The sequence below is a fragment of the Pelobates fuscus genome, chromosome 11, assembly GCF_036172605.1.
Source record: "Pelobates fuscus isolate aPelFus1 chromosome 11, aPelFus1.pri, whole genome shotgun sequence".
Taxonomy (NCBI): Eukaryota; Metazoa; Chordata; class Amphibia; order Anura; family Pelobatidae; genus Pelobates; species Pelobates fuscus.
In genome coordinates, this window is record NC_086327.1 from 21932859 (window position 1) to 21959597 (window position 26739).

The 26739-nt window shown below is 40.8% G+C and overlaps 1 protein-coding gene across 1 annotated transcript; it reads right to left on the bottom strand.

Annotated features, from left to right (window-relative positions):
* Positions 1–1528: 1528 nt before the first annotated feature.
* On the bottom strand, positions 1529–24821 carry LOC134576770 (homeodomain-interacting protein kinase 2-like). Its single transcript, XM_063435476.1, has 17 exons — positions 24817–24821; positions 24673–24741; positions 23089–23643; positions 22454–22577; positions 22174–22293; positions 21605–21691; positions 21285–21469; positions 20600–20669; positions 20395–20525; positions 19550–19747; positions 5332–5400; positions 4077–4631; positions 3425–3548; positions 3134–3253; positions 2561–2647; positions 2235–2419; positions 1529–1619 (listed from the first exon to the last, which is right to left on the bottom strand). The coding sequence occupies exons 1-17, from the start codon at positions 24819–24821 to the stop codon at positions 1529–1531; spliced, it is 2775 nt and encodes a 924-aa protein (XP_063291546.1).
* Between the last annotated feature and the right edge of the window lie 1918 nt (positions 24822–26739).

Genomic DNA, 26739 nt, shown 5'->3' on the forward strand with positions numbered 1-26739 from the left:
AGTTTGAAGCACTTCCAATTTTGCAACAAGCTAGGAAAAAATTCCTTCTTGACCCCAGAATAGCAGTCAGATTTATCCTTGGATCAAGCAGTTATTACCCTACATTGAAAGATTATAACCTTGAATATTCTGTTTTTGCAAGTATGCATCTAGTAGCTGTTTGAACATCTGTATGGACTCTGATAAAACCACTTCTTCAGGCAGAGAATTCCACATCCTGATTGTTCTTACAGTAAAAAAAACTTTCCTTTGCCTTAGACAAAATTGTCTTTCTTCCAGTCTAAACGCATGACCTCGTGTCCTATGTAAAGTCCAGTTTGTAAATAGATTTCCACACAATGGTTTGTATTGGCCCCCAATATATTTGTATATATTTCTAAACTAAATAGGTTTCTATCTGTGATAGATTCTGAATTGTATCTGCCCAGTTATTTTCTGTTTTTGCTTTTGAACATTTCAGAAATGCTTTATTGGTGACAGGGGAAGAAGTAGAACTCACCTGGAGGAGACAGGTACTTGCTCGTCTTCCGTACTGCTACTTATAGAAATATTACTGATTGCTGGACTTGGAGTGTCTGGAATAACAATTATTTCTGGCTGATTAACAGAGGAACCTCCTGAGCAGCACGGAAGTGAAGGCCCACAATAGATGGAGTTGTTTTTCCTACATTTTGAATGTTGAGGAGAATTGTCATTCCTAATTGAGAATAAAGACATGGAAAATAAAATCAACAAGGAAAATTGAAGCAAAAAAGCCATGAAGTGGGAGTGATTACCATTGTTGTATGGTAAATAGAAGAAGGAAGTTGAAAAGAAGATAAAACATTTACATTAAAACATATTGTTACTAATGCAAAATTGTGTCGAATGTAATAGAGAATCCAATGAATGATGGATTAACACATCTACACATTAACATACAGTTAGATCATTACATTTAGAATTGATGAATGGTAGGGTTGTATTGGTTTTGGGGTTGTATCTGACACATTTTGCCTTGTTAGATTGCTTGATTGCAAGGTGAAGTAAATTATTACTCCTTGGTTCTTCCTTTTGAAAAGCAGCATTGGGGATCGTTTTGTAAATCTATAAATCTCAGTTTCATCTTTTTATTCTTATGTCTATTACTATAAGAGAACAAGAGGATCAATGTTTCAATGTTTCTATCTAACTCCTTTCTCAAATATGCCATGTAATATGCAATGAATGAAAACTGCCTTCATGAAAAGCCTTAAGATGTCAAACTCTCAGGTGGTTTCGGGCAATTAGTAAACATTCTGTGGACATCATTTCAATATCTTCATTAGACAAGTCTTGTATATGTAGATCTAAAAAGGTTCTGACCTCTCGGTGGACTGACGTTTCCTCTTGCGTCCGAATGTGCCGCAGGTTGGCTGAGATACGCCCACATTCGGGGAGTGAGCAACGGGCATGGTCACATGACTGGTAGAAGCTCTCATGAAATGAGCAGGAGGCTGGAAAAGAAAGTGATCAGTTAGTGAGGTGGGGATGTGTTGGGGTTACATGTTTAATATAATGTAATTCTGTTATAATTCACAATGTAATATATACTCACCAGATAGTTGCAGATGTGCATGGCCTCAAAGCATGATTTTGCACTGGGTAAAAAGACAGAGAAGTACAGTGGGATGAAATTATATAAAGAGGAGTTAGGGTCCAGACATGTGAACGAAGGAGAGTAGAAACAACCGGAAACCTAATATTATTTTACAGTGACACAAACAGTTGATTCTAAGAAGGTATGCTAAGGGAGCTCCATGCTCCAACTACCGTTTATATTAAACAAACATCTCTCCTCTTTAACATTATAGACAAATTCAGAGAAGCTCAGAATAGGACTATTATTCCGTATATAAGCTTTGCAATAAGCAGGGAATATTATTTGTGAGAAATTGAAAATATGACGATGCTTTCAAGTGCAATCTGGTTGCTGGATTTGTAAAGTACCAGCTCAATAAAAGTAGGGAAAAGCCTTGACTTTGGTCTGGTTGAGTATAAGGATTTGACCAAATCTGATAGAATATGGGTTTTGTAATTTCATGGCAAATAAAGTGCTGGAGGGTATCTTTTAAAGACACCCATGAAGAACAAATATGTAACTTTCTATAGTATTTGAAAATATAATCAATTGTCCTAGCACTCCTCATGCCTTTTCCTGATATATGCAATTGAGTCCCAAGTACGGTCTGCACGCCACCAGGAGATTCACTTACTGAGAACTGTGTTTAAATCCCTGAAGATGTGACATAGTGATGAATGGATGGCTGAGAATCTCGGTGGGAGTGATCCTCTTGCTAGCATCGATACACAGCATTTTCTTGAGAAGATCAATAAACTGCTCCCTATCAGCCATCTCCACCAGTCTGTCAGTGCCCGACAGGTCAGATCTTATATTCATCTTAAAAGGAGAAGCAACAATGTTTAGCATGTATGAGTCTGTACACACAAAAATATTCCTATCAGAATATACAGTAGAAATGTTCACAAAATATTTACGGTAATCTTTTGAGTGAGTGCTTATTCCAGAGGAATGCAGTACCTGTGCTATCTCATCTAGACTTTTGAAGATGTATCTCCTAGTTTCTTTTGATTTAATCCCGGTCCGCATTTCAAAATCATCGGGAATCTAGACAAGAAGGAAAACGAGATAGTCCATTAGGTTCTGGAATAAGAGAATGATTTAATGTAGTTCCTTCCAGTGTCCCACTGAGTTACACAGCCGAGGAAAGATAACACCAATAAATGTATCTTGATAAAACCTTCCTACAAGCTGTATTTATGTGTGTGTGTGTATTGTGTATGTTTGTATGTATGGATGTATGTATTTATTTAAGGATTTTAACATTGAGAATATTTTTACATTTATATTGGTTTTATTCACGAAATATATTGTGAATGTTTGCTTTGAAAAGTTTTCCCGTAAAATGTGAGTTTAAAAACTGAGACAGGAGGAATAGTTATAAGTTATGCTTGAAAAATTATTTGGAGATAAAAAAAATCGCAAAGAAAAAAATGAACATGAATTCTTTGTGTTATATGTCAGATGCTTGAGCTGTCCTATTAAATATGCATATTCTCCATAAATCTGAAAGACTCATATTTAAAGCATTACCTTTAACCTCCAGGATTTAGATGGAGACTCATCATACTTATCAAAGTAATATTGAGTCTTTGCTCCCCTGTTCAGCAGATGTTCTGCCGGCAAACCCTGGGTCTGGGAGATATAGCGGATCTGCAGGGAGGAAGCAAGAAGTCACAACATTTCAAGGAAAGAGCAGCACAGACAACCAGTGTTACCAGCATGCGGTCTGTCTAAAAACTGTTAGTTTGAGTAGCAGTTGGGAAGAAAACATTAGAATCTGAAGTAGGTAAGGACATAGGAATGTATTAGTGGTCCACTTACCTGATCGAACTCAGATGCTCCAGGATACAAAGGGCGTCCTAGGAAAAGCTCTGCCATGATGCACCCCAGTGACCATACATCAATTGCCTCTGTGAAGGGTAATCCCAAAATAATTTCTGGGGACCTGTGAGTTACAACAATAGGAGATAAATGAGAGGTATAGGAGGGTTATTTAAACAGTAAAGTTATAAGTCAACTTGATTGAAAGCATAAAAGAGATTGTGAGAAGAGCAGCTACGTCATATTCCAATTTAAAGGGATAATCTAAGCATCATGACCACCTCAGTTTCCTAGGGTGCAACTGCCAATCAACCAGCCTGGAACAAGAGCTAGCTACATCAATTGTGTGCAACCTTTGCATTTGTCGTCAGCACACACACAGCTTGCTCACAATGGACACACAGCCTTTTCACTTGCAGGCGCTGCTCTGTCAAGTTTTGTGAAAGTGAAGGCTGCCTATGCTGTGTGCTGTCCATCACTGGTTCTCAAAGTGCCTGAAGAAATCCTGAGAATTATTTAAATAAAATGAACTGATCCACAATATTCAGTTTACAATTTTGATGAGGTGAAAAAAATATATCTGATGAAAAAAATATATCTGATGTTGAGTCTAATGTAAAATGAAATTATATTTAAAATCTGATTGTCTCACCTGTAATATCTAGTTTGCAGATAGCTTTTACATTCAGCCTTGGACACATGACATGCCGATCCAAAGTCTATCACCTTCACCTTGGATGATTGCTTGGAAGGGTCCACCATCATTATGTTATCCGGCTTCAAGTCCGTGTGAATGATCCCCAGACTTGTCAGCTTTTGAAGAGCGATGCCCACTTGCTGCACAACAGGTCGAATGTCTTCCAGAGCCATCGGCCTAAACCTGTTTTCCTCCATGAAATCATAGAGACTCTGCTGCAGCAGCTCAAACACAAGGCACATATGACCCTGGTACTGGAAACACTCGGAGGTTTTCACAATATTAAACTTGTCCGGGTCATGCTGATTTAGCAGGGACAGGACGTTTGCTTCAATCTGACCTTGCCGAGCAAAGTAGGGCTCGGTCTTTAAGATTTTGATGGCTACTTGTTCGTTTGTTCCTGTTTTCAAACATTTCACCACAGTCCCAAATGAGCCTCTGCCCAAGAACTCCAGCACTTCATAAGTGTTGGTTCTGGAGCGAATTACTCCATGCTCTGGCTGCTGAGTGCTGTTAAAGAGAAAAATAAAAAGAGATAATGTGAATTTTCACCAAATGCTAACCATCAATCCCTGTATCTGATCATCTAAAGTAGTTTTATAAAGATCTTCATCAGAGGTTAAACTGAAATAGTAAATTCATAAAGCATATTGTCTAAAAGGTGTTCAACATCTCCCATTTGTCAAATTTGTATATGTTATTTTGAGTAACTCAATAACTCCTCCAATTCTGAAGGTGTCAGTAAGCAAATTTCTTATGTTTACATTTTAAAACGAACCAACATAAATTAGATCCGTCAATTTTAGCATAATTATCTTTTAGCAAAGAACACCCTAGCATTGCTGCACCAATCAGCTTTCATCAAAGGGAAGGTGTACCTGAATGGGGAGAAGCAAATATGTAACAGGTATGGCTGCTCCCTGTAGCATACTTTTAACTAACATTTCTTATAAATGTAGACAGGACAAAACTTGGTAGAATTTAGAAACTGGACATGCCAACACATAACCAGATGTCTGTCAATCAAAGTGTTTTGACAAATCATTGTTTATCATGTCTATCATGGATTGCAAAATGATAGACCACTTTGGTAAATCTGAACCAGTGAATTTTACCTACTAAATGATTATACATGATATCACAGGGATTACTTTCTATCAATATTAATACATAGTAATATATGGAAGGAATAATCTGTATATTCACATACAGCGATGAAGCTTGTTGCTCATTTGGTAAACCTGTTCCTTGAAATCTCTCCATTTCATACACAGAATATCTATGAAAATAGGAAATCTGATAACCAACTGTCTAGTCAACACTGGACACAACAGATACTGGCACCAGGATTTACGTCATAGTGCACTTCATAATTCCATCTGTCCTGTTTGTTTGGGTAGTTGCTAGGCAATGTCAGCTGTGAGGTAGAATGAAATGTTCATGTGTGGTCAGTTGGCCATGTTCATTCACTGGTTCTGATGAGTTAGCGACATCATAATATAAATGTAAATCATATAAACTAGTGCACAGAGACATTAGGCATATGCATGGGGAAAATATTTGGCTCAGTTCGGCATTCCGAAATTCGGGACTTCGTCAATTCGGGACTTTGGCAATTCGGCACTTCGGCACCTTCGGCAACTTCGGAACTTCGGCACTTGGCCAACTTCGGCACTTCAGAACTTCGGAACTCCGGCAAGAATAAGGGGGGGGCCTAATGTCCTCCCCCCTGGCCCCCACCCCTGAGCGGTGGGTGGGGGCCCTAAGTGCAAATTTAACCCCCTCCCCTCCAGGTTACTAGGGGTCCCCAAACCCCTAGTCACCCCCTCCCCCCAAAAAATAAACCCCTACCTACCCTATCACCCTAAAAATAACGAGGGGGGACCTTTAACTAAGTACCTGTAAAAATAAACATAAACTTACCATTTGATGTTTTCTTTCTTCTAAAATATAATTTTTTCAGCCACCAAAAAGGCCAAATAAAAATCCATAATAACCGACGCAATTTAAAAAAAACAAACAACGAGCGCAAACAAAAAATAAATCCATCTTCACCCGGTGAGGACTTCGTGCAGACTGAGCTCTGCAGGGCGGGAGAAGGCTTATAAACCTTCCCCTGCCCTGCAATTAGGCTCAGAGCTCTCTGATTGGTGGGTTTAAGCAATCCAATCAGAGCGCTCTGACAGGTAAATTAAGAGACTGACAAGTAAGTCTCTACATTTACCTGTCACAGCACTCTGATTGGTTGGTTTGAAATCCACCAATCAGTGTGCTCTGTGTCATTTTACACAGCGTGGGAAAGTTCTTTAGAATTTTCCCGCGCTGTGTAATTTCACTCATAACTCTCTGATTGGTGGATTAAGTAACCTAATTGCAGGGCGGGGCAAGGCTTTATAAGCCTTCCCCTGCCCTGCAGAGCTCAGTCTGCGCGGAGCCCTCGCTGGGCAAAGATGGATTATTTTATTTGCGCTGTTTTTTTATTTTTTTTATTTATTTTTTTATTGTGTCGGTTATTATGGATTTTTATTTGGCCTTTTTGGGGCTGAACAAAAGAAGATTTAAGAAGAAAGAAAACATCGAATGGTAAGTTTATTTTTATTTTTACAGGTATTTCGTTAAAGGTCCCCCCTCATTATTTTTAGGGTGAGGGGGGTAGGTAGGAGTTTATTTTTTGGGGAAAGGGGGTGACTCCTAGTCACTTGGGGGAGGGGGGTTAAATTTGTATTTAGGGCCCCCACCCGCCGCTCAGGGGTGGGGGCCAGGAGAGAGGACATTAGGTCCCCCCCAATTTGTATTTAGCGCCCCACCCACTACTCAGGGGTGGGGACCAGGGGGAGGATAGTAGGTCCCCCCCTCCTTTTTCTAGTTTAGGGCCCCCACCCACTGCTTAGGGGTGGGGGCCAGGGGGGAGGACATTATGTTCCACCCCAATTTTTGTATTTAGGGTCCCCACCCACCGCTCAGGGGTGGGGGTCAGAGGGGAGGACATTAGGTCCTCCCCCTTTATTCTTGTTTAGGGCCCCCACCCACTGCTCAGGGGTGGGGTCCAAGGGGGAGGACATTATGCCCCCCCCCCAATTTGTATTTAGGGCCCCCACCCACCGCTCAGGGGTCGGGGCCAGGGGGGAGGACATTAGGTCCCACCCCAATTTGTATTTAGGGCTCCCACCCACCGCTCAGGGGTGGGGGCCAGGGGGGAGGACATTAGGTCCCCCCCTTATTCTAGTTTTGGGCCCTCACCCACCGCTCAGGGGTGGGGGCCAGGGGGGAGGACATTAGGTCCCCCCAATTTGTGTTTAGGGCCCCCACCCACTGCTCAGGGGTGGGGGCCAGGAGGGAGGACAATAGGTCCTCCCCCCTTTTTACCTTAGGGCCCCCACCCTGTTTAGCTTTATAGAGATTCTCCCACCCAGTGGGTATCTTCTTGTTCTGTTTTATTTCCCCCAGTAGGATGGCTATTGCCAACTTCCTACATAGTTCCTTATCCCCTTCCAAAATGGCCGATACATGGGCTCAGCTGGAGGATGGTCAGACTTATCTCATCCTCCCCTCTCCCACTGACGTAAGTCCAAGCTCCGGAACGAGACGGAGACTACTCCTTGCACTACAGCTGTTACTCTTGCACTATTGTCGCCTCCCTACCTTTGTTGTTGTTTGAGCTCCAGTTAACCCTGAGACTGAGGACACCCACATTATATACCGAAGTGGGGATTGTACCACTAAAAGCGCTAGATGCTTGAGCTGTCTATAGCTCTGTAAATTGTGAGTGCATTATCGTTATTTCACCATTTCACCACTTTTTATGATATATACTGCACTATTGGGTCCTTTCTCTTTTCTTCTCTTTGTTTATGTGACTGAACATCTGATTACGGACACTATTCCCAAGTCTTAGGAATCTACATCTCTTGTTGAATACACCATAAGGACACAATTTGTTGTGAACCTAAAGGTTTTTCCTTTTGTATAACTGGACTTCCTGTCATTGACTACATTTTATTACCCTCTGTGGAGCAGCCCTTATCTATCTTTGTACATTAAGATCCAGTGCACTGATACAGCAAATCAGTGTCCTATCCCTAGGAATCTTGGACAATAACAGTGCACATGTATGATTCGGTCATGCATGCACATTTGAAAAATCATGCCCCTACATCCCCACTGCTCAAGTATATGCTTTATTTCTGCAGAAGTGGTCTTGGTGGCTATAGTGTCCCTTTAATGCAAACATTGACCACACTCTTCCCCGCTTACCCTAGAAAGAAAAAACAAACCTAAATCATCCATGCTTTATCCCTGCACATGTGACTGGGTGCACGTGCGTGCACAAACAGCCGCGGGTGAACGCGCGCATGTATGGTCCGGTATACATGTACACAATATTGCGAGTGCACGTGGGGACCAACATAGAAACAAAGAAACATAGAATGTGATGGCAGATAAGAACCATTCGGCCCATCTAGTCTGCCCAATTTTCTAAATACTTTCATTAGTCCCTGGCCTTATCTTATATCTAGGATAGCCTTATGCCTATCCCACGCATGAGAACTGCAGCTTTTGTAAGCTATTTTAAACTATATACCCAAAGAATACATACATGAAAATATGCGTGTATATCTACTAAACTGCATGTTTTTTTGGTGGGGGGAAGTGTGGAGTGGTCCTTTAAACCCTATACAATGATTTTATCTATACAAAAAAAGAGAACTAATTGCAAACGCGGTACCAAACATTTGAAGGATCGCATCTGTCTGGTAAATTGCCTACTAAAACGTAACTGTTATTGTCTCAGTCTAAAAATATTAATAAAGAACATCCCCTTACAAAACTTCGGTGTATCACCTGCGCACCGGCAAATTGAAAAGAATCAAGGAAAACACCAAGAGCAGTAATACAATTGTTATTAAAAATAGGAGTTGTTTCCTTCTTTCCTTTCTTTTCCCCTCCCTTCTCCCTCTCTCTATATTTGCTCTGGATATCTATTTTTTTTTTTAAATTCTTTATTTTTGAAGTGCATGAAGGTATAACAAGAGGGCTCGTCATGCCCCAACAGCAGTGACAAGTATATATTCAGACATTCGTTAACAGTTGGTCAGCATGAGGAAAGATCAGCACTAATTTTTGTAACATAAAAAGATTTAGCGGTCCTGTCTAAGCGATCTATGTATAACATGTTTGTAGGCAGGAATTTTACTAATAATGCTTGAAAATTACTGAACTAAAAAATTAGTAGGATAATAACAATTCAAACAGGTGTAAATTTAAGCAGGTTAGGTTCACAGAGTGCTATGATGCTCAGTAAGTTATTTGGAGGCTATTGGAGCTGCACTATGCGCGCGTGTTGTATCATGTTTTTTTTTTTTTAAGCTACCCAGATTTAAGACTAGTCGGTTAAGAGGTATAGGTGACGTTTATGTCTGAAGACAACGTCGCTGTTCTATCTATTGAGCCCACTTTTGGCGTCCGAGAATAATATTCCATCTGTATGGTGTAGGCTTAGATTAGCATGTTATGTATGTGCGGCATAGGCTAGGTTAACATTTTTAAAATAAAAGTTACAGTTACATTTACATGCGAGAGCAAAGCAAAACAATGCGTGGTAAAGGGAAGCATCCCAGATATATGGTGTGGCACATGAACATGCTATGACACAATGGTAGTATTTGAGGAAAGCATCGTACCATCCATATTTGGTGTAGTGGTTGTTTTCGGGCTAAGTATGTGTGCCAGAGTGTGGATGTAATGATGTATGTTTGTAGTCGTTAAACGGTTGGCAGGGTTAGTATGGAAAGTATGTGTGTGGTGCCTGTGTGCAGCGAGCTATGTAGGGTGAGTATACTCCCCGAGTAGGGGTCGACTATGGACTAGACATTGCTCACGGTTGGTACTGTAAAACATGGTGTGTGGCTTGCATTATAGTCCGTGATTCTTCGGGCCTCCGACTTGTGGGGCGTGACAGTCTCTGCGGCCCAAACAGGGTAGTTTGCCGCAGGCCTTAGTGAGTCCGTGTCCGGGTTGCTTCACCCAATGCCCGTTCTGGTGGTTCTGCCTCTGCAGTTGAGTGGGTGTCCCATCCCGGATCTCTCCCTGGTGGGCCTTGAGGGCTCTCTTCGCAGGTGTCTTCTGTCCGCTTGCAGTCTCTGTGCATCTCGATCCGCCTCACAGCTAGCTTGGTGCTTATTTGTGTGCCAGGTTGTGCTTCGCTGGTTGATGGTCTCTGGGACCGGTGAGTGTGAGGTGAGTCGGGTCCCGCTTAACGGTTTGAAGTCGTGAGTGTCGTCGTGTGGGGACCCCGGCGCTGTTTCCCGCCTTAGCGAGCCGCGACTCCGTTCTGATCTGGAGGGTGCTCTGAAGGTGCTAGGAAGATTCCAGTGCATTTCGCGCCGGATAGTCGGGTGGATCCACGCCACCACCTCCCTCATTGCCTGCTTGTAGGGTTGTTTCCGTTGTTTGAGCTTCACCCATAGGTACATACGCATCCTGTCGATAAAGTCCAGTGTAAACTTGAGCAGTTTAATGGATGAATGCTTGGTCACCGGCTTCGTCCGTGCCGCCATTTTAGTTGGGCCTTGTGGGTCCCGTTTACTTGGGGGTTTCGCCGCTTGGTCAGGGAAGTAGGTGGGGGTAATCGTCCCCAGCGAGGACCAGGATGACCCCTCCCGGTCCAGGGGGGAGGGGGGGCAGCAGGGCTGAAGTGGGCTTCTGCTTATGCCTGTGAGTGTGTTGGCCGTTTCTCTCTGGCCTCAGGTCCCGCTCCGGAGTAGGCCTCGAGTTCAGTTTAAGTGCGTCTGCGGCGCTCCGGTGCCGGACTGGTACCGTTGTGTTCGCAGTGTTGTTCTGCGTCCGGATCCTGGTACCGCTTGCCGTTTGCATCGTTAGTTACCTCGATAGTTTCACACTTTTGCCCCTCGTAGCAGGAGCTCTCAAAATGTGCGTCCTGCCATCTTGGCTGTCAGGCCCCGCCCCCCTATTTTTATTTTAATCATTAAAAATTAAGACATGTATTGTGTATGTCTTACATCGTCTTACTACCTTATGTCATAAATATGACGTTTTGCCAATCACACACTGAAAAGCTACTCAAAATGTAGATTTTGTACTAAGAAAATTTTGCTACTGTGGGTGATGGGAGTTGAATGTAATAGTGAAGTAATGATTCTTATTACCTCATACTGACAGCAATTTATATACCGCGAGGCTGGCAAGGCATTTGCCTTGGGTGGCACTTTCAGGGGGTGGCAAAAAAAAGCCTTGCCAGCCTCCTTGTCCTGGGGGGCCCAGGAGCTGACCAGCTGGCCACCTCAGGGCCCCCTGGGGGCTGGCATGCGCTGATAATTGAGTCGAGTGGCAATGGAGGCCCGCAGTGATGCCGGAGCCGGTATATGACGTCACTCTGGTCCCGGCATCACTGAGAGGCACGTGAGGGAGCTGAGCAGGAAGATCAGAGCTCCCTCAACGCTTGCCTGAACTGTGCACCTGCCTGTCTGACTGCCCGTCAGACCACCTGCATTGCCCTGCCAGCCGAGCTGCAGCCAGACCCACTGGACCCCAGGGAAGAATCCACCCCTCCAAAGGTAGGGAGGCTTGGGGGATTGAACTTCAAAAAAAATAAAAAAAAATTGTGAGTGTGTTAGTGTGTTTGTCTGTTACTTAGTGTGTGTGTCTGTCACTGAGAGTGTATATGTTTTTGTCAGTGAGTGTGTATGTATGTTTGTCAGTGAGTGTGTATATATGTTTTTTCGGTGAGTGTGTTTGTCAGTGTGTATGCGTGTCTGTCACTGAGAATGTGTATCTGTCAGTGAATGCACATGTCTGTCATTGAATGTGTATGTCTGTCAGTGTGTGTCTGTCAGTGAATGTGTGTGTCTGACACTGAGTGGGTGTGTGTTTGTCAGTGCGTATCTGTAATTTAGTATATGTGTGTCTCAGTGTGTGTGTGTGTCTGACACTGAGTGAGTGTGCTTCTGTCAGTGAGTATGTATGCATTTCTTTCAGTGTGTGTGTCTGTCAGTGAGTGTGCATGTGTGTCTTGTCATTGAATTTGTGTATGTTGGTGTGTATGTGTGTCTGTCGGTGAATGTGAGTGTGTGTGTGTGTAACTGTGAGTGTAACTGTGAATGAGTGAATGTGTATGTCTGTGAATGTGTATGTTTCAGTGAAAGTGTGTGTTGTTTAAACAGTGTGTGTGACAATGACTGTGTATCTGTCAGTTAATGTATGTCAGTGCATGCATCAGTGAGGGCGTGTGTCTGACATTTGGAAAGGGGGGTGGTCCGAGCTTTCTCATGCCTAGGGCAGCACAAAACCAGAATACACCACTACATGCTGATCCAATCAGCTGCTTAAACAGACATGGATTCATCTATAACAATTCTGACAAGATCCTGAATGGTAAGAAGAGAAAAAAACATTTTCAGAAGAGTTATAAAAAGGACTGTAAAATGTACAATCTTTAATGCGTATCGTATGCATTGAAAAAAGAGTCAAACTGAAAACTGTATTGTCCATTTTAGAATCATTACTTAGACCAGGGGTAGGCAACCTTTGGCACTCCAGATGTGGTGGACCACATATACCCTGACGCTCTTCCAGCATTATGGGTGTAAGAGCATTATGGGAGATGTAGTCCACGTCATCTGGAGTGCCAAAGGTTACTGACTTAGCCTCGGGTGCCCAAAAGATAGATCCCCAGATGTTTTTAAACTACAACTTCCATGATGCTTTGTCATTCTAAAGGAATTCTAAAAGCAGGCACCCCAGTAAATCCAAGAACACATACTTTTATATAATAAAATGTATTGCATTGTGCAGACAATCAAGATAAGGTTACAACAACTTCCCAAAATGCATCTTGTGTTGCGCAGAACACTTAAAGGGACACTGTAGGCACCAAGACCACTTCAGCTCATTGAAGTGGTCTGGGTACATTGTCCTTATAGCCCTTAGTGCTGCAATGTTAAATATTGCAGCTCTAGAGAAACGGCAGTGTTTACATTGCAGCACTAAGTCACCAGAGGGCTTTCTGGTTTGAAACGGACATTTGGTCCGGTATCTGATGCTGGAAGTCCTCACACTTTGCATGAGGACCTCCAGTATCAGATTTTTTCCCCAGAGGAAAGCATTGATTCAATGCTTTCCTATGAAGAGCTCTAATGCGCGCGCTGCATTTGCTGTGCATGCGCACTAGAGCCCGCTCTTTGCGGGGCGGAGGAGGAGGACATTAGTGCTGGTATCATGTAAGTAAATGAATGGTTTTTAAACCTTTATTTACCAGGGGAGGGGGTTCAAGTAAGTAAAGTACATGTAAGCGTCATAACAATAAAATAAACTTTCAAAATGGATAACAAAATAAATACGCACAGTGTTTGCACAGTGCACCCAAATTGCAAGCATGTTGAGCATGGCCCTAAGCACCTTCGGTTCCTGTATGCCCAACTTGCCATGGTGCAACTATGTGTTAATCCACCAATTATCATCACTGCACTATAAAATGGGCCAACCAGGCAGACTAAATCTTTTCAGGATGGATCAATCTTGAGACCACGGGATTAATTATTATGACTGGAGAGACACTAATTACCCCTAAACCATTTTCTCATAAGGAAATGGTTTTGGTGCATTGGCCCTGTCCTTTGTGTCTGAGAATCGATAGTAAATTATTTACATTCAGCTGCAACCTTGCCTTTTCTGGCTTTTTAGACTGAAAGCCAATAGAGGCACGATATCATATCAATCTCACAGCATGATGACACTGGATGAAGTTAATGCTTTGATGCAGCACTGAAGGGGTTCGTTATTTAGAGCTAGATGGGGATGTTACCCAACTGTAGTGTTAGGGTTTACTGAAACCAGCAGAAGCTAGTTAGTTAGTTCTATATGTTTTCAATTGCATTTCCATTGACAGGCATAAATAAGGATATTTGACCACAAATGTATAAGGTGTTTTTATGTCTTATTCGAACCACTCCATTAAAGATCTCATTTCCTTAGGTCTGGATGAACTCATTCTGATTATTGAATAGGGCACCTATTAGAAAAAGACAACAGATAAAAGTTAGGGACCCATAAGTGCCTTCCATGGTGACGTGAGCGTCATACCTGGAACATGGAGCAACGGGAGAAGGTTGTCCGCTATGATGAATCACATTTTCTTTTAGATCAGGTGGATGGCTGGGTGCGTGTGCGATGTTTACCTGGGTGAAGAGATGGTAGCAGGATGCACTATGGGAAGAAGGCAGGCTGTTGGAGGCAATGCTATGTTCTACTGACCTTGGGTCCTGGCATTCATGTGGATGTTACTGTGACATGTACCACCTACCTATAGATTGTTGCAGACCACATACAGTCCTTCATGGCAATGGTGTTTCCTGATGGCAAAGGCCTCTGTCAGCAGTATAATGCACCCTGCCACAATATAGAAATTGTTCAGGAAGGGTTTTAGGAACATGACAGAGAGTTCAAGGTGTTGCCTTGGTCTCCAAATTCCCCTGATCTCAATCAGAATGAGTGTCTGTGGGATGTACTGGAACAACAATCCGATCCATGGAGGCACCATGTCGCAACTTGCAGGACTTAAAGCATCTGCTGCTAATGCCTTTTGCCAGGTACCACAGGACACATTCAGTGGTCTTGTGGAGTCCATGCCTTGACGCATCAGAGCCATTTTGGCAGCACCAGGGGGACCTACACAATATTAGGCAGGTGGTTTTAATGTCGTTGCTGGTTATTTATCTATCCATTATCACTATCACTTATCTTTTGGATTCCCTTAAAATTTCTGCCTTGGCTAAGACGTCACTAGATTGTATTTTACAACGCTCATATAATATTATCATGACTTTTCTTTGTTATATTCATTAGGGATTATTGATATTCTCACATTTTTCAGAGTGCTTTAGAACAATAGTTCATTTTTACCCAGTGCTTTTTTAAACCTATTTTTCTTAAGTCTGAAGTATGGGGGAAAAAAAAATCACTGATGCTCCATAGAAGGTGGGCAATGAAAGAATATTTTCAGACTGCAAATAGCAATGGAAATACATTGGCAAGGAGTGATTACAGGTTTACTTGTATCTATATATTCATAATACCCTCGAAATAATATACTTAGTGCACTCATAGGATTTACAGGACCACTTAAGTCACCCAAGCCACTTTATCTCAATAATGTGGTCTGGGTGCATTGAACCTGTTCTTTTAACCCTGCAATGTAAAACATATCTGTTTTTTAGAGGCCATGCCTTCTTCATGACATCGTGGGAGGATGACAGCTTTTACAACTTTGCATTTGAATTCCCAAGTTTAGCTGAAGGCAAAGGGCGAAGGGGTTAAAATGCAAAACATAGTGCTTCAGTCTGTCTTCTCTTCCTCAGGTAAATGACGCAAATACACTTTGCTATCTACCTGATGTAAAAGAAAACATGATTCATCGGACCAGGCAACCTTCTTTCATTGCTCAATGGTCCAGTTCCCCATGGCATTCATATGGGTATCATGAGCACACTGACCAGTCTGTGGTCAAACTTTCACTTCTACCCTTAAGGCAAGGTGTATAGATACGTGCATTTCTGCCCCCATCAGTCAAACTCAAAAGGGGTAGCCATGTTACTTAATAAATCAACCATTTCAAACATCCATAAACAAGTTTTAGACTCAGAAGGGAGGTTTTTAATACTAGATGTCACTTTGACAGATGCTCGCTACACTCTGGTTAATGTGTATACACCAAATACTCATTCGCCCCTTTTTTTCATGAAACAGTTTAACTTATCGCTTCCTTTTGCAGATTCCAAATCTATTATAGGAGGGGAATTTTAACGCAGTGTTGGACGATAGATCAGGCTCTGCTTCATCACCCCACCCCCAGGATAAATTATTTTCTTAAAAGTTCATAATTTTCTAACTTGTATTCTGCAAAATGTGAATTATATAACTATTGAAAAGAATGCAAAAATTGATTTGTGACAATTAAAAGTTTGAAACTAAAGATAAATCTCGCTCATCTAAGGTGCAAAAAACAATTGTACAGCATCATTTAGAAAATAATCAATATGTTTTTTTTTACTTTTACTTGAAAAATCTTTTACTCATCTACAAAAGCGAATAAAAAAAACTGCTAAATAGATTCAAAATGTTGTCCTGAGTTTTAAAATACCCAGTGTTTACATGCTTTTTTCCAAGTTATAGGGTTATAGGTACAAGTAGGATATTGCGGTTTCAAAACATATATTCTTTCAAATTTATCAATAGTGACATTGTAACACTATTATCTGTCAAATGTCTCTGAATAACACCCCACATGTACATATTTTGTCAACCCAGGGTATTTAATATAGGGTATGTCCAGTCTTTTTTAGTAGCCACCTAGTCGCAAACACTGGCCAAAGTTAGCGTTCATATTTGTTTTCTGTGTGAAAAAAGTAAAAAACTAAATTGAACGCTAATTTTGGCCAGTGTTTGTGACTAAGTGGCTACTAAAAAAGACTGGACATACCCCATTTGCAATACCTTGGGTTGTCTTCTTTTGCAAATGGTATGCCATCATGAGGGTAATTTTCATTCCTGGGCTACCATACGCTCTCAAAGGCAACGTAACCAACCTGGCCATTTGTCAATGTAAAAATATTTGACCCATATATTTGACACTGTAACTTTCAAAAACACTATAAAATCTGTACATGGGGGGTACTGTTATACTCGGGAGACTTTTCTGAACACAAATATTAGTGTTTCAAAACAGGAAAACATATCACAACAATTATATCATCAGTAAAAGTGCTGTTTGTGTGTGAAAAATGCGAAAAAAGTCACTTTCACTGACAATATCATCGCTGTGATAGGTTTTACTGTTTTGAATCACTAACATTTGTGTTCAGTGAAGTCTCCCGAGTAAAACGGTATCCCCCATGTACAGGTTTTAGGGTGTCATAGAAAGTTACAGGGTAAAATACAGTGCTAGCAAATTAAATTCTAATTGCAATTAATAAAATTACTTAATTATATAAAAATATTACGTAAATATGCACGTAGAATTTAAATATATATGCATATTTATATATTTGAAGTCTACGTGTATATTTATATAATTATTTATGTAATTTTGTATATGGACATATGTATATTTCGTATTATTTTTATTTATTTATACATACATAGATAGATATACAATTTCATTCTAAGTGTATTTTGATATAAATATATATATATTTTAATATCAAAATACAGTTAGAATAAAATTTCATATAGATATGTAATTTTAAAAAAAAAAATTATTATTATTTTTAATTTTTTAAATTTAATTTAATTTACCGTATTTTTCGCTCCATAAGACGCACCTCACCATAAGACGCACCTAGTTTTTAGAGGAAGAAACCCAGAAAAAAAATATTCTGAACAAACTGTCCCATAGTGTTTCTTACTATGGGACAGTTTGTACAGAATATTTTTTTTCTCCCCTGTCCCATAGTGTCCCCCCCTCCCCATAGTCTTCACCCACCCCCTCCCCATAGTCTTCACCCACCCCCTCCCCATAGACTTCATCCACCCCTCCCCATAGACTTCATCCACCCCTCCCCATAAACTTCATCCACCCCCTCCCCATAGACTTCATCCACCCCCTCCCCATAGACTTCATCCCCCCCCTCCCCATAGACTTCATCCCCCCCTCCCCATAGACTTCACCCCCCCCTCCCCATAGACTTCATACCCCCCTCCCCATAGACTTCATCCCCCCCTCCCCATAGACTTCATCCCCCCCATAGACTTCATCCCCCCCTCCCCATAGACTTCTTCCCCCTCCCCATATTCTTCTCTCCCATACTGTCCCCCTCCCCTTGTCCCATAATTACTTACCTGTCTTGTAGCGTTGGCCGGCAGCACAGGGCGCACCGCGGTAGTGGAACTTGAATTTCATGTTCCGGTTTCCGGCGGGACTGAAAGGAAGTGCGCACTCAGCTTGTGCACACTTCCTTTTAGTCCCGCCGGAAACCGGAACATGAAATTCAAGTTCCACTACCGCAGTGCGCCCTGTGCTGCCGGCCAACGCTGCAAGACAGGTAAGTAAAGCTTCATATTCGCTCCATAAGACGCACAGACATTTCCCCTCACTTTTGAGGGGAAAAAAAGTGCGTCTTATGGAGCGAAAAATACGGTACTTATTATTTGTATTTTATAATAATATATATATATATATATACAATATATAAAGTTATTATATATATTATATATATACATGTGTAATTTAATTCTAAGTGTATTTTATATTAATATATGTACATATTAATATAAAAATACACTTAGTATTATATAAGTATAATATATGTCTATATTTCATATATATACACACATATATAATAATTTTTATGTTTATTAACATGTACCCGATCACATGGCCCCACATGGCCCACATGGCCCCAGGGGCCCTAATCCGCCGCGGGGAGACTGTCTGGGCTGCAGGCAGTCTCCCCACACCGGGAACACCGCCGATCGCCGCCGGGGGAACGACGGCGATCGGGTAAGTACATTGCATCGGTCGGCAATGCAAAAATGCCGATGACGGTCCTGAACCATCCTCGGTCGCTAAGGGGTTAAATATTAGTTTGTCTCTATTCATCTTCCTCATCTGTCTCACTGCTGATATAGATGACACTTGTAGCTGAAGTCGGAGTATCCAGAATGATGACCGTTTCATTTCTAAATGAGAAGAAACATGTGAGATATTAAATTCTGACCAAGGGAGTTAACACATTTACTCACTGACTATAGTTATATTTTATTATTTTAATTAATCAGTATTAAGGATTTTCAAGTACCTCCTAGAATATGTTACATAGTTACATAGTTACATAGCTGAAAAGAGACTTGCGTCCATCAAGTTCAGCTTTCCTCACATTTGTTTTTTGCTGTTGATCCAAAAGAAGGCAAAAAACCCAGTTTGAAGCACTTCCAATTTTGCAACAAGCTAGGAAAAAATTCCTTCTTGACCCCAGAATAGCAGTCAGATTTATCCTTGGATCAAGCAGTTATTACCCTACATTGAAAGATTATAACCTTGAATATTCTGTTTTTGCAAGTATGCATCTAGTAGCTGTTTGAACATCTGTATGGACTCTGATAAAACCACTTCTTCAGGCAGAGAATTCCACATCCTGATTGTTCTTACAGTAAAAAAAACTTTCCTTTGCCTTAGACGAAATTGTCTTTCTTCCAGTCTAAACGCATGACCTCGTGTCCTATGTAAAGTCCAGTTTGTAAATAGATTTCCACACAATGGTTTGTATTGGCCCCCAATATATTTGTATATATTTCTAAACTAAATAGGTTTCTATCTGTGATAGATTCTGAATTGTATCTGCCCAGTTATTTTCTGTTTTTGCTTTTGAACATTTCAGAAATGCTTTATTGGTGACAGGGGAAGAAGTAGAACTCACCTGGAGGAGACAGGTACTTGCTCGTCTTCCGTACTGCTACTTATAGAAATATTACTGATTGCTGGACTTGGAGTGTCTGGAATAACAATTATTTCTGGCTGATTAACAGAGGAACCTCCTGAGCAGCACGGAAGTGAAGGCCCACAATAGATGGAGTTGTTTTTCCTACATTTTGAATGTTGAGGAGAATTGTCATTCCTAATTGAGAATAAAGACATGGAAAATAAAATCAACAAGGAAAATTGAAGCAAAAAAGCCATGAAGTGGGAGTGATTACCATTGTTGTATGGTAAATAGAAGAAGGAAGTTGAAAAGAAGATAAAACATTTACATTAAAACATATTGTTACTAATGCAAAATTGTGTCGAATGTAATAGAGAATCCAATGAATGATGGATTAACACATCTACACATTAACATACAGTTAGATCATTACATTTAGAATTGATGAATGGTAGGGTTGTATTGGTTTTGGGGTTGTATCTGACACATTTTGCCTTGTTAGATTGCTTGATTGCAAGGTGAAGTAAATTATTACTCCTTGGTTCTTCCTTTTGAAAAGCAGCATTGGGGATCGTTTTGTAAATCTATAAATCTCAGTTTCATCTTTTTATTCTTATGTCTATTACTATAAGAGAACAAGAGAATCAATGTTTCAATGTTTCTATCTAACTCCTTTCTCAAATATGCCATGTAATATGCAATGAATGAAAACTGCCTTCATGAAAAGCCTTAAGATGTCAAACTCTCAGGTGGTTTCGGGCAATTAGTAAACATTCTGTGGACATCATTTCAATATCTTCATTAGACAAGTCTTGTATATGTAGATCTAAAAAGGTTCTGACCTCTCGGTGGACTGACGTTTCCTCTTGCGTCCGAATGTGCCGCAGGTTGGCTGAGATACGCCCACATTCGGGGAGTGAGCAACGGGCATGGTCACATGACTGGTAGAAGCTCTCATGAAATGAGCAGGAGGCTGGAAAAGAAAGTGATCAGTTAGTGAGGTGGGGATGTGTTGGGGTTACATGTTTAATATAATGTAATTCTGTTATAATTCACAATGTAATATATACTCACCAGATAGTTGCAGATGTGCATGGCCTCAAAGCATGATTTTGCACTGGGTAAAAAGACAGAGAAGTACAGTGGGATGAAATTATATAAAGAGGAGTTAGGGTCCAGACATGTGAACGAAGGAGAGTAGAAACAACCGGAAACCTAATATTATTTTACAGTGACACAAACAGTTGATTCTAAGAAGGTATGCTAAGGGAGCTCCATGCTCCAACTACCGTTTATATTAAACAAACATCTCTCCTCTTTAACATTATAGACAAATTCAGAGAAGCTCAGAATAGGACTATTATTCCGTATATAAGCTTTGCAATAAGCAGGGAATATTATTTGTGAGAAATTGAAAATATGACGATGCTTTCAAGTGCAATCTGGTTTCTGGATTTGTAAAGTACCAGCTCAATAAAAGTAGGGAAAAGCCTTGACTTTGGTCTGGTTGAGTATAAGGATTTGACCAAATCTGATAGAATATGGGTTTTGTAATTTCATGGCAAATAAAGTGCTGGAGGGTATCTTTTAAAGACACCCATGAAGAACAAATATGTAACTTTCTATAGTATTTGAAAATATAATCAATTGTCCTAGCACTCCTCATGCCTTTTCCTGATATATGCAATTGAGTCCCAAGTACGGTCTCCACGCCACCAGGAGATTCACTTACTGAGAACTGTGTTTAAATCCCTGAAGATGTGACATAGTGATGAATGGATGGCTGAGAATCTCGGTGGGAGTGATCCTCTTGCTAGCATCGATACACAGCATTTTCTTGAGAAGATCAATAAACTGCTCCCTATCAGCCATCTCCACCAGCCTGTCAGTGCCCGACAGGTCAGATCTTATATTCATCTGAAAAGGAGAAGCAACAATGTTTAGCATGTATGAGTCTGAACGCACAAAAATATTCATATCAGAATATACAGTAGAAATGTTCACAAAATATTTAATCTTTTGGTGAGTGCTTATTCCAGAGGAATGCAGTACCTGTGCTATCTCATCTAGACTTTTGAAGATGTATCTCCTAGTTTCTTTTGATTTAATCCCGGTCCACATTTCAAAATCATCGGGAATCTAGACAAGAAGGAAAACGAGATAGTCCATTAGGTTCTGCAATAAGAGAATGATTTAATGTAGTTCCTTCCAGTGTCCCACTGAGTTACACAGCCGAGGAAAGATAACACCAATAAAAGTATCTTGATGAAACCTTCCTACAAGCTGTATTTATGTGTGTGTATTGTGTATGTTTGTATGTATGGATGTATGTATTTATTTAAGGATTTTAACATTGAGAATATTTTTACATTTATATTGGTTTTATTTACGAAATATATTGTGAATGTTTGCTTTAAAAAGTTTTCCCTTAAAATGTGAGTTTAAAAACTGAGACAGGAGGAATAGTTATAAGTTATGCTTGAAAAAATATTTGGAGATAAAAAAAATCGCAAAGAAAAAAATGAACATGAATTCATTGTGTTATATGTCAGATGCTTGAGCTGTCCTATTAAATATGCATATTCTCCATAAATCTGAAAGACTCATATTTAAAGCATTACCTTTAACCTCCAGGATTTAGATGGAGACTCATCATACTTATCAAAGTAATATTGAGTCTTTGCTCCCCTGTTCAGCAGATGTTCTGCCGGCAAACCCTGGGTCTGGGAGATATAGCGGATCTGCAGGGAGGAAGCAAGAAGTCACAACATTTCATGGAAAGAGTGGAACAGACAACCAGTGTTACCAGCATGCGGTCTGTCTAAAAACTGTTAGTTTGGGAAGAAAACAGTAGAATCTGAACTAGCTAAGGACATAGGAATGTATTAGTGGTCCACTTACCTGATCAAACTCAGATGCTCCAGGATACAAAGGGCGTCCTAGGAAAAGCTCTGCCATGATGCACCCCAGTGACCATACATCAATTGCCTCTGTGAAGGGTAATCCCAAAATAATTTCTGGGGACCTGTGAGTTACAACAATAGGAGATAAATGAGAGGTATAGGAGGGTTATTTAAACAGTAAAGTTATAAGTCAACTTGATTGAAAGCATAAAAGAGATTGTGAGAAGAGCAGCTACTTCATATTCCAATTTAAAGGGATAATCTAAGCATCATGACCACCTCAGTTTCCTAGTGTGTAACTGCCAATCAACCAGCCTGGAACAAGAGCTAGCTACATCAATTGTGTGCAACCTTTGCATTTGTCGTCAGCACACACACAGCTTGCTCACAACGGACACACAGCCTTTTCACTTGCAGGCGCTGCTCGGTCAAGTTTTGTGAAAGTGAAGGCTGCCCATGCTGTGTGCTGTCCATCACTGGTTCTCAAAGTGCCTGAAGAAATCCTGAGAATTATTTAAATAAAATGAACTGATCCACAATATTCAGTTTACAATTTTGATGAGGTGAAAAAAAATATATCTGATGTTGAGTCTAATGTAAAATGAAATTATATTTAAAATCTGATTGTCTCACCTGTAATATCTAGTTTGCAGATAGCTTTTACATTCAGCCTTGGACACATGACATGCCGATCCAAAGTCTATCACCTTCACCTTGGATGATTGCTTGGAAGGGTCCACCATCATTATGTTATCGGGCTTCAAGTCCGTGTGAATGATCCCCAGACTTGTCAGCTTTTGAAGAGCGATGCCCACTTGCTGCACAACAGGTCGAATGTCTTCCAGAGCCATCGGCCTAAACCTGTTTTCCTCCATGAAATCATAGAGACTCTGCTGCAGCAGCTCAAACACAAGGCACATATGACCCTGGTACTGGAAACACTCGGAGGTTTTCACAATATTAAACTTGTCTGGGTCATGCTGATTTAGCAGATGCAGTACGTTTGCTTCAATCTGACCTTGCCGAGCAAAGTAGGGTTCGGTCTTCAAGATTTTGATGGCTACTTGTTCGTTTGTTCCTGTTTTCAAACATTTCACCACAGTCCCAAATGAGCCTCTGCCCAAGAACTCCAGCACTTCATAAGTGTTGGTTCTGGAGCGAATTACTCCATGCTCTGGCTGCTGAGTGCTGTTACAGAGAAAAATAAAAAGAGATAATGTGAATTTTCACCAAATGCTAACCATCAATCCCTGTATCTGATCATCTAAAGTAGTTTTATAAAGATCTTCATCAGAGGTTAAACTGAAATAGTAAATTCATTAAGCATATTGTCTAAAAGGTGTTCAACATCTCCCATTTGTCAAATTTGTATATGTTATTTTGAGTAACTCAATGACTCCTCCAATTCTGAAGGTGTCAGTAAGCAAATTTCTTATGTTTAAATTTTAAAACGAACCAACATAAATTAGATCCGTCAATTTTAGCATAATTATCTTTTAGCAAAGAACACCCTAGCATTGCTGCACCAATCAGCTTTCATCAAAGGGAAGGTGTACCTGAATGGGGAGGAGCAAATCTGTAACAGGTATGGCTGCTCCCTGTAGCATACATTTAACTAACATTTCTTATAAATGTAGACAGGACAAAACTTGGTAGAATTTAGAAACTGGACATGCCCAATTTAAAGAGTTGAATACATCAGATACATAAGTTAAAAAATTATTAAAATCACGGTTGGACTGAAAACAATTATTTTCACAATATTTTCTCTCTATATATTGGGTTAGTACGCATGTGTACAAATATAATAGATCAAGAAGGATTGTGTCATATTTAACACAAAGTAGTCTATTTAATCATATATACAGTTTGCATCTTATTTATTTATTCCTTTTTTACCTTACAAAAAATAGAAGTGCATATTCAACAAATACACACTTTAAGAGGCACTATGTCCCATAGCCACTACAGATCAGTACAGCAGTTAAGACGCAAACAGTCTTATGGTGTCATAACCAGATGTGTGTCAATCAAAGTGTTTTGACAAATCATTGTGTATCATGTCTATCATGGATTGCAAAATGATAGACCACTTTGGTAAATCTGAACCAGTGAATTTTACCTACTAAATGATTATACATGATATCACAGGGATTACTTTCTATCAATATTAATACATAGTAATATATGGAAGGAATATTCTGTATATTCACATACAGCGATGAAGCTTGTTGCTCATTTGGTAAACCTGTTCCTTGAAATCTCTCCATTTCATACACAGAATATCTATGAAAATAGGAAATCTGATAACCAACTGTTTAGTCAACACTGGACACAACAGATACTGGCACCAGGATTTACGTCATAGTGCACTTCATAATTCCATCTGTCCTGTTTGTTTGGGTAGTTGCTAGGCAATGTCAGCTGTGAGGTAGAATGAAATGTTCATGTGTGGTCAGTTGGCCATGTTCATTCACTGGTTCTGATGAGTTAGCGACATCATAATATAAATGTAAATCATATAAACTAGTGCACAGAGACATTAGGCATATGCATGGGGAAAATATTTGGCTCAGTTCGGCATTCCGAAATTCGGGACTTCATCAATTCGGGACTTTGGCAATTTGGCACTTCAGAACTTCGGCTACTTCGACACTTCGTCACTTGAACACTTTGCCACTTTGCAACTTCGGAACTTCATCAACTTCGGCAACTTCGGCACTTCGGATCTTAGACATTTCGGAACTTCGGCACTTCGTCACCTTCGGCAACTTCGGAACTTCGGAACTTCGGCACTTGGCCAACTTCGGCACTTCGGAACTCTGGCATTTCAGGACTTTTCTTGGAGCCGCTTGGTAGATAACTCCCTAATTCCCACGGTATTAGGGAGTTATCTACCAAAAGGCTGAAAGAACTAAATTAGTATTTCAGCCAAATTGACTAATACTAAGTAAAAATTACTTAGTATTAGTAAATTGTGCCCCTACTCGCTATACCACGACTAGGGGCATGTCTAGTAAAAAAAAAAGGGTCCCCCTCTCGAGCGGCGGGTGGGGGCCCTAAAGTAAAAAAAGGGGGGATGACCTATTGTCCTCCCCACCGGCCTCCACCCCTGAGCGGCGGGTGGGGGCCCTAAATAAAAATTGGGGGGGACCTAATGTCCACCCCCCTGGCCTCCACCGCTGAGCGGTGGGTGGGGGCCCTAAATACAAATTGGGTGGGACCTATGGTCCTCCCCCCTGGCCCCCACCCCTTAACAGTGGGTGAGGGCCCTAAACAAGAATAAGGGGGACCTATTGTCCTCCCCCCTGGCACCCACCCCTGATCGGTGGGTGGGGGCCCTAAATACAAATTGGGGGGGACCTAATGTCCTCCCCCCTTGCCTCCACCCCTAAGCGGTGGGTGGGGGCCCTAAACAAGAATAAGGGGGGGACCTAATGTCCTTCCCCCTGGCCCCCACCCCTGAGCGGTGGGTGAGGGGGCCCTAAATTCAAATTGGGGGGACCTAATGTCCTCCACCCTGGCCCCCACTCCTGAGCGGTGGGTGGGGGCCCTAAACAAGAATAAGGGGGGACATAATGTCCTCCCCCATGGCCCCCACCCCTGAGTGGTGGGTGGGGGCCCTAAGTGCAAATCTAACCCCCTCCCCTCCAGGTGACTATGGGTCCCCAAACCCCTAGTCACCCTCTCCCCAAAAAATAATCCCCTACCTACCCTATCACCCTAAAAATAATGAGGGGGGACCTTTAACCCCTTAAGGACAGAGCTTCAGAAGCTTGTCTTTCACTTAATGACACAAGCATTTTTTGCATTTTTTTGCTGTTTGCGTTCAACTGAAATTTGCATTTTACTAATTTATTGCACCGACGCCTATTATATACCGTTTTTTAAAGGACAGAAAGGGCTTTAATTTGATGTAACATATATTTACATAAATGCTTATTTATTATTAAAAAATACAGAAAAATGCAAAAAAAATGAAAAATCTTGATTTTTTTAACAGGTTTTGCAATAATAATGTGTGCACAATTAGTGCAGGTTAAGGAAAGTAATTAAAAATAAATTCATTTAGTTGTTCTGATTTACAGAATATATAATGTGTCTGGGATTTTAAGTTTTTTTTGGTAGTTACAGGTCACAAAGCACAAGGAGTAAAATAAACTTTTAATGTGGAGCGATTTTAGAATTTGGTATGTTTGTCTTGTAAGCTTAATAGCCATGAAAGAAAACAAAATTTCCACACAAAAGTATATATTTATATAAAGTAGACACCACAGGCTATTT

Bases quoted from the DNA above. Each gene is read 5' to 3' on its own strand.
- LOC134576770 (XM_063435476.1), bottom strand. The intron at 22,294-22,453 runs GTAAGTGGACCA...TCCTCCCTGCAG, and splicing joins GAGCATCTGAGTTTGATCAG to ATCCGCTATATCTCCCAGAC. The intron at 3,549-4,076 runs GTGAGACAATCA...TGTAACTCACAG, and splicing joins CTGCAAACTAGATATTACAG to GTCCCCAGAAATTATTTTGG.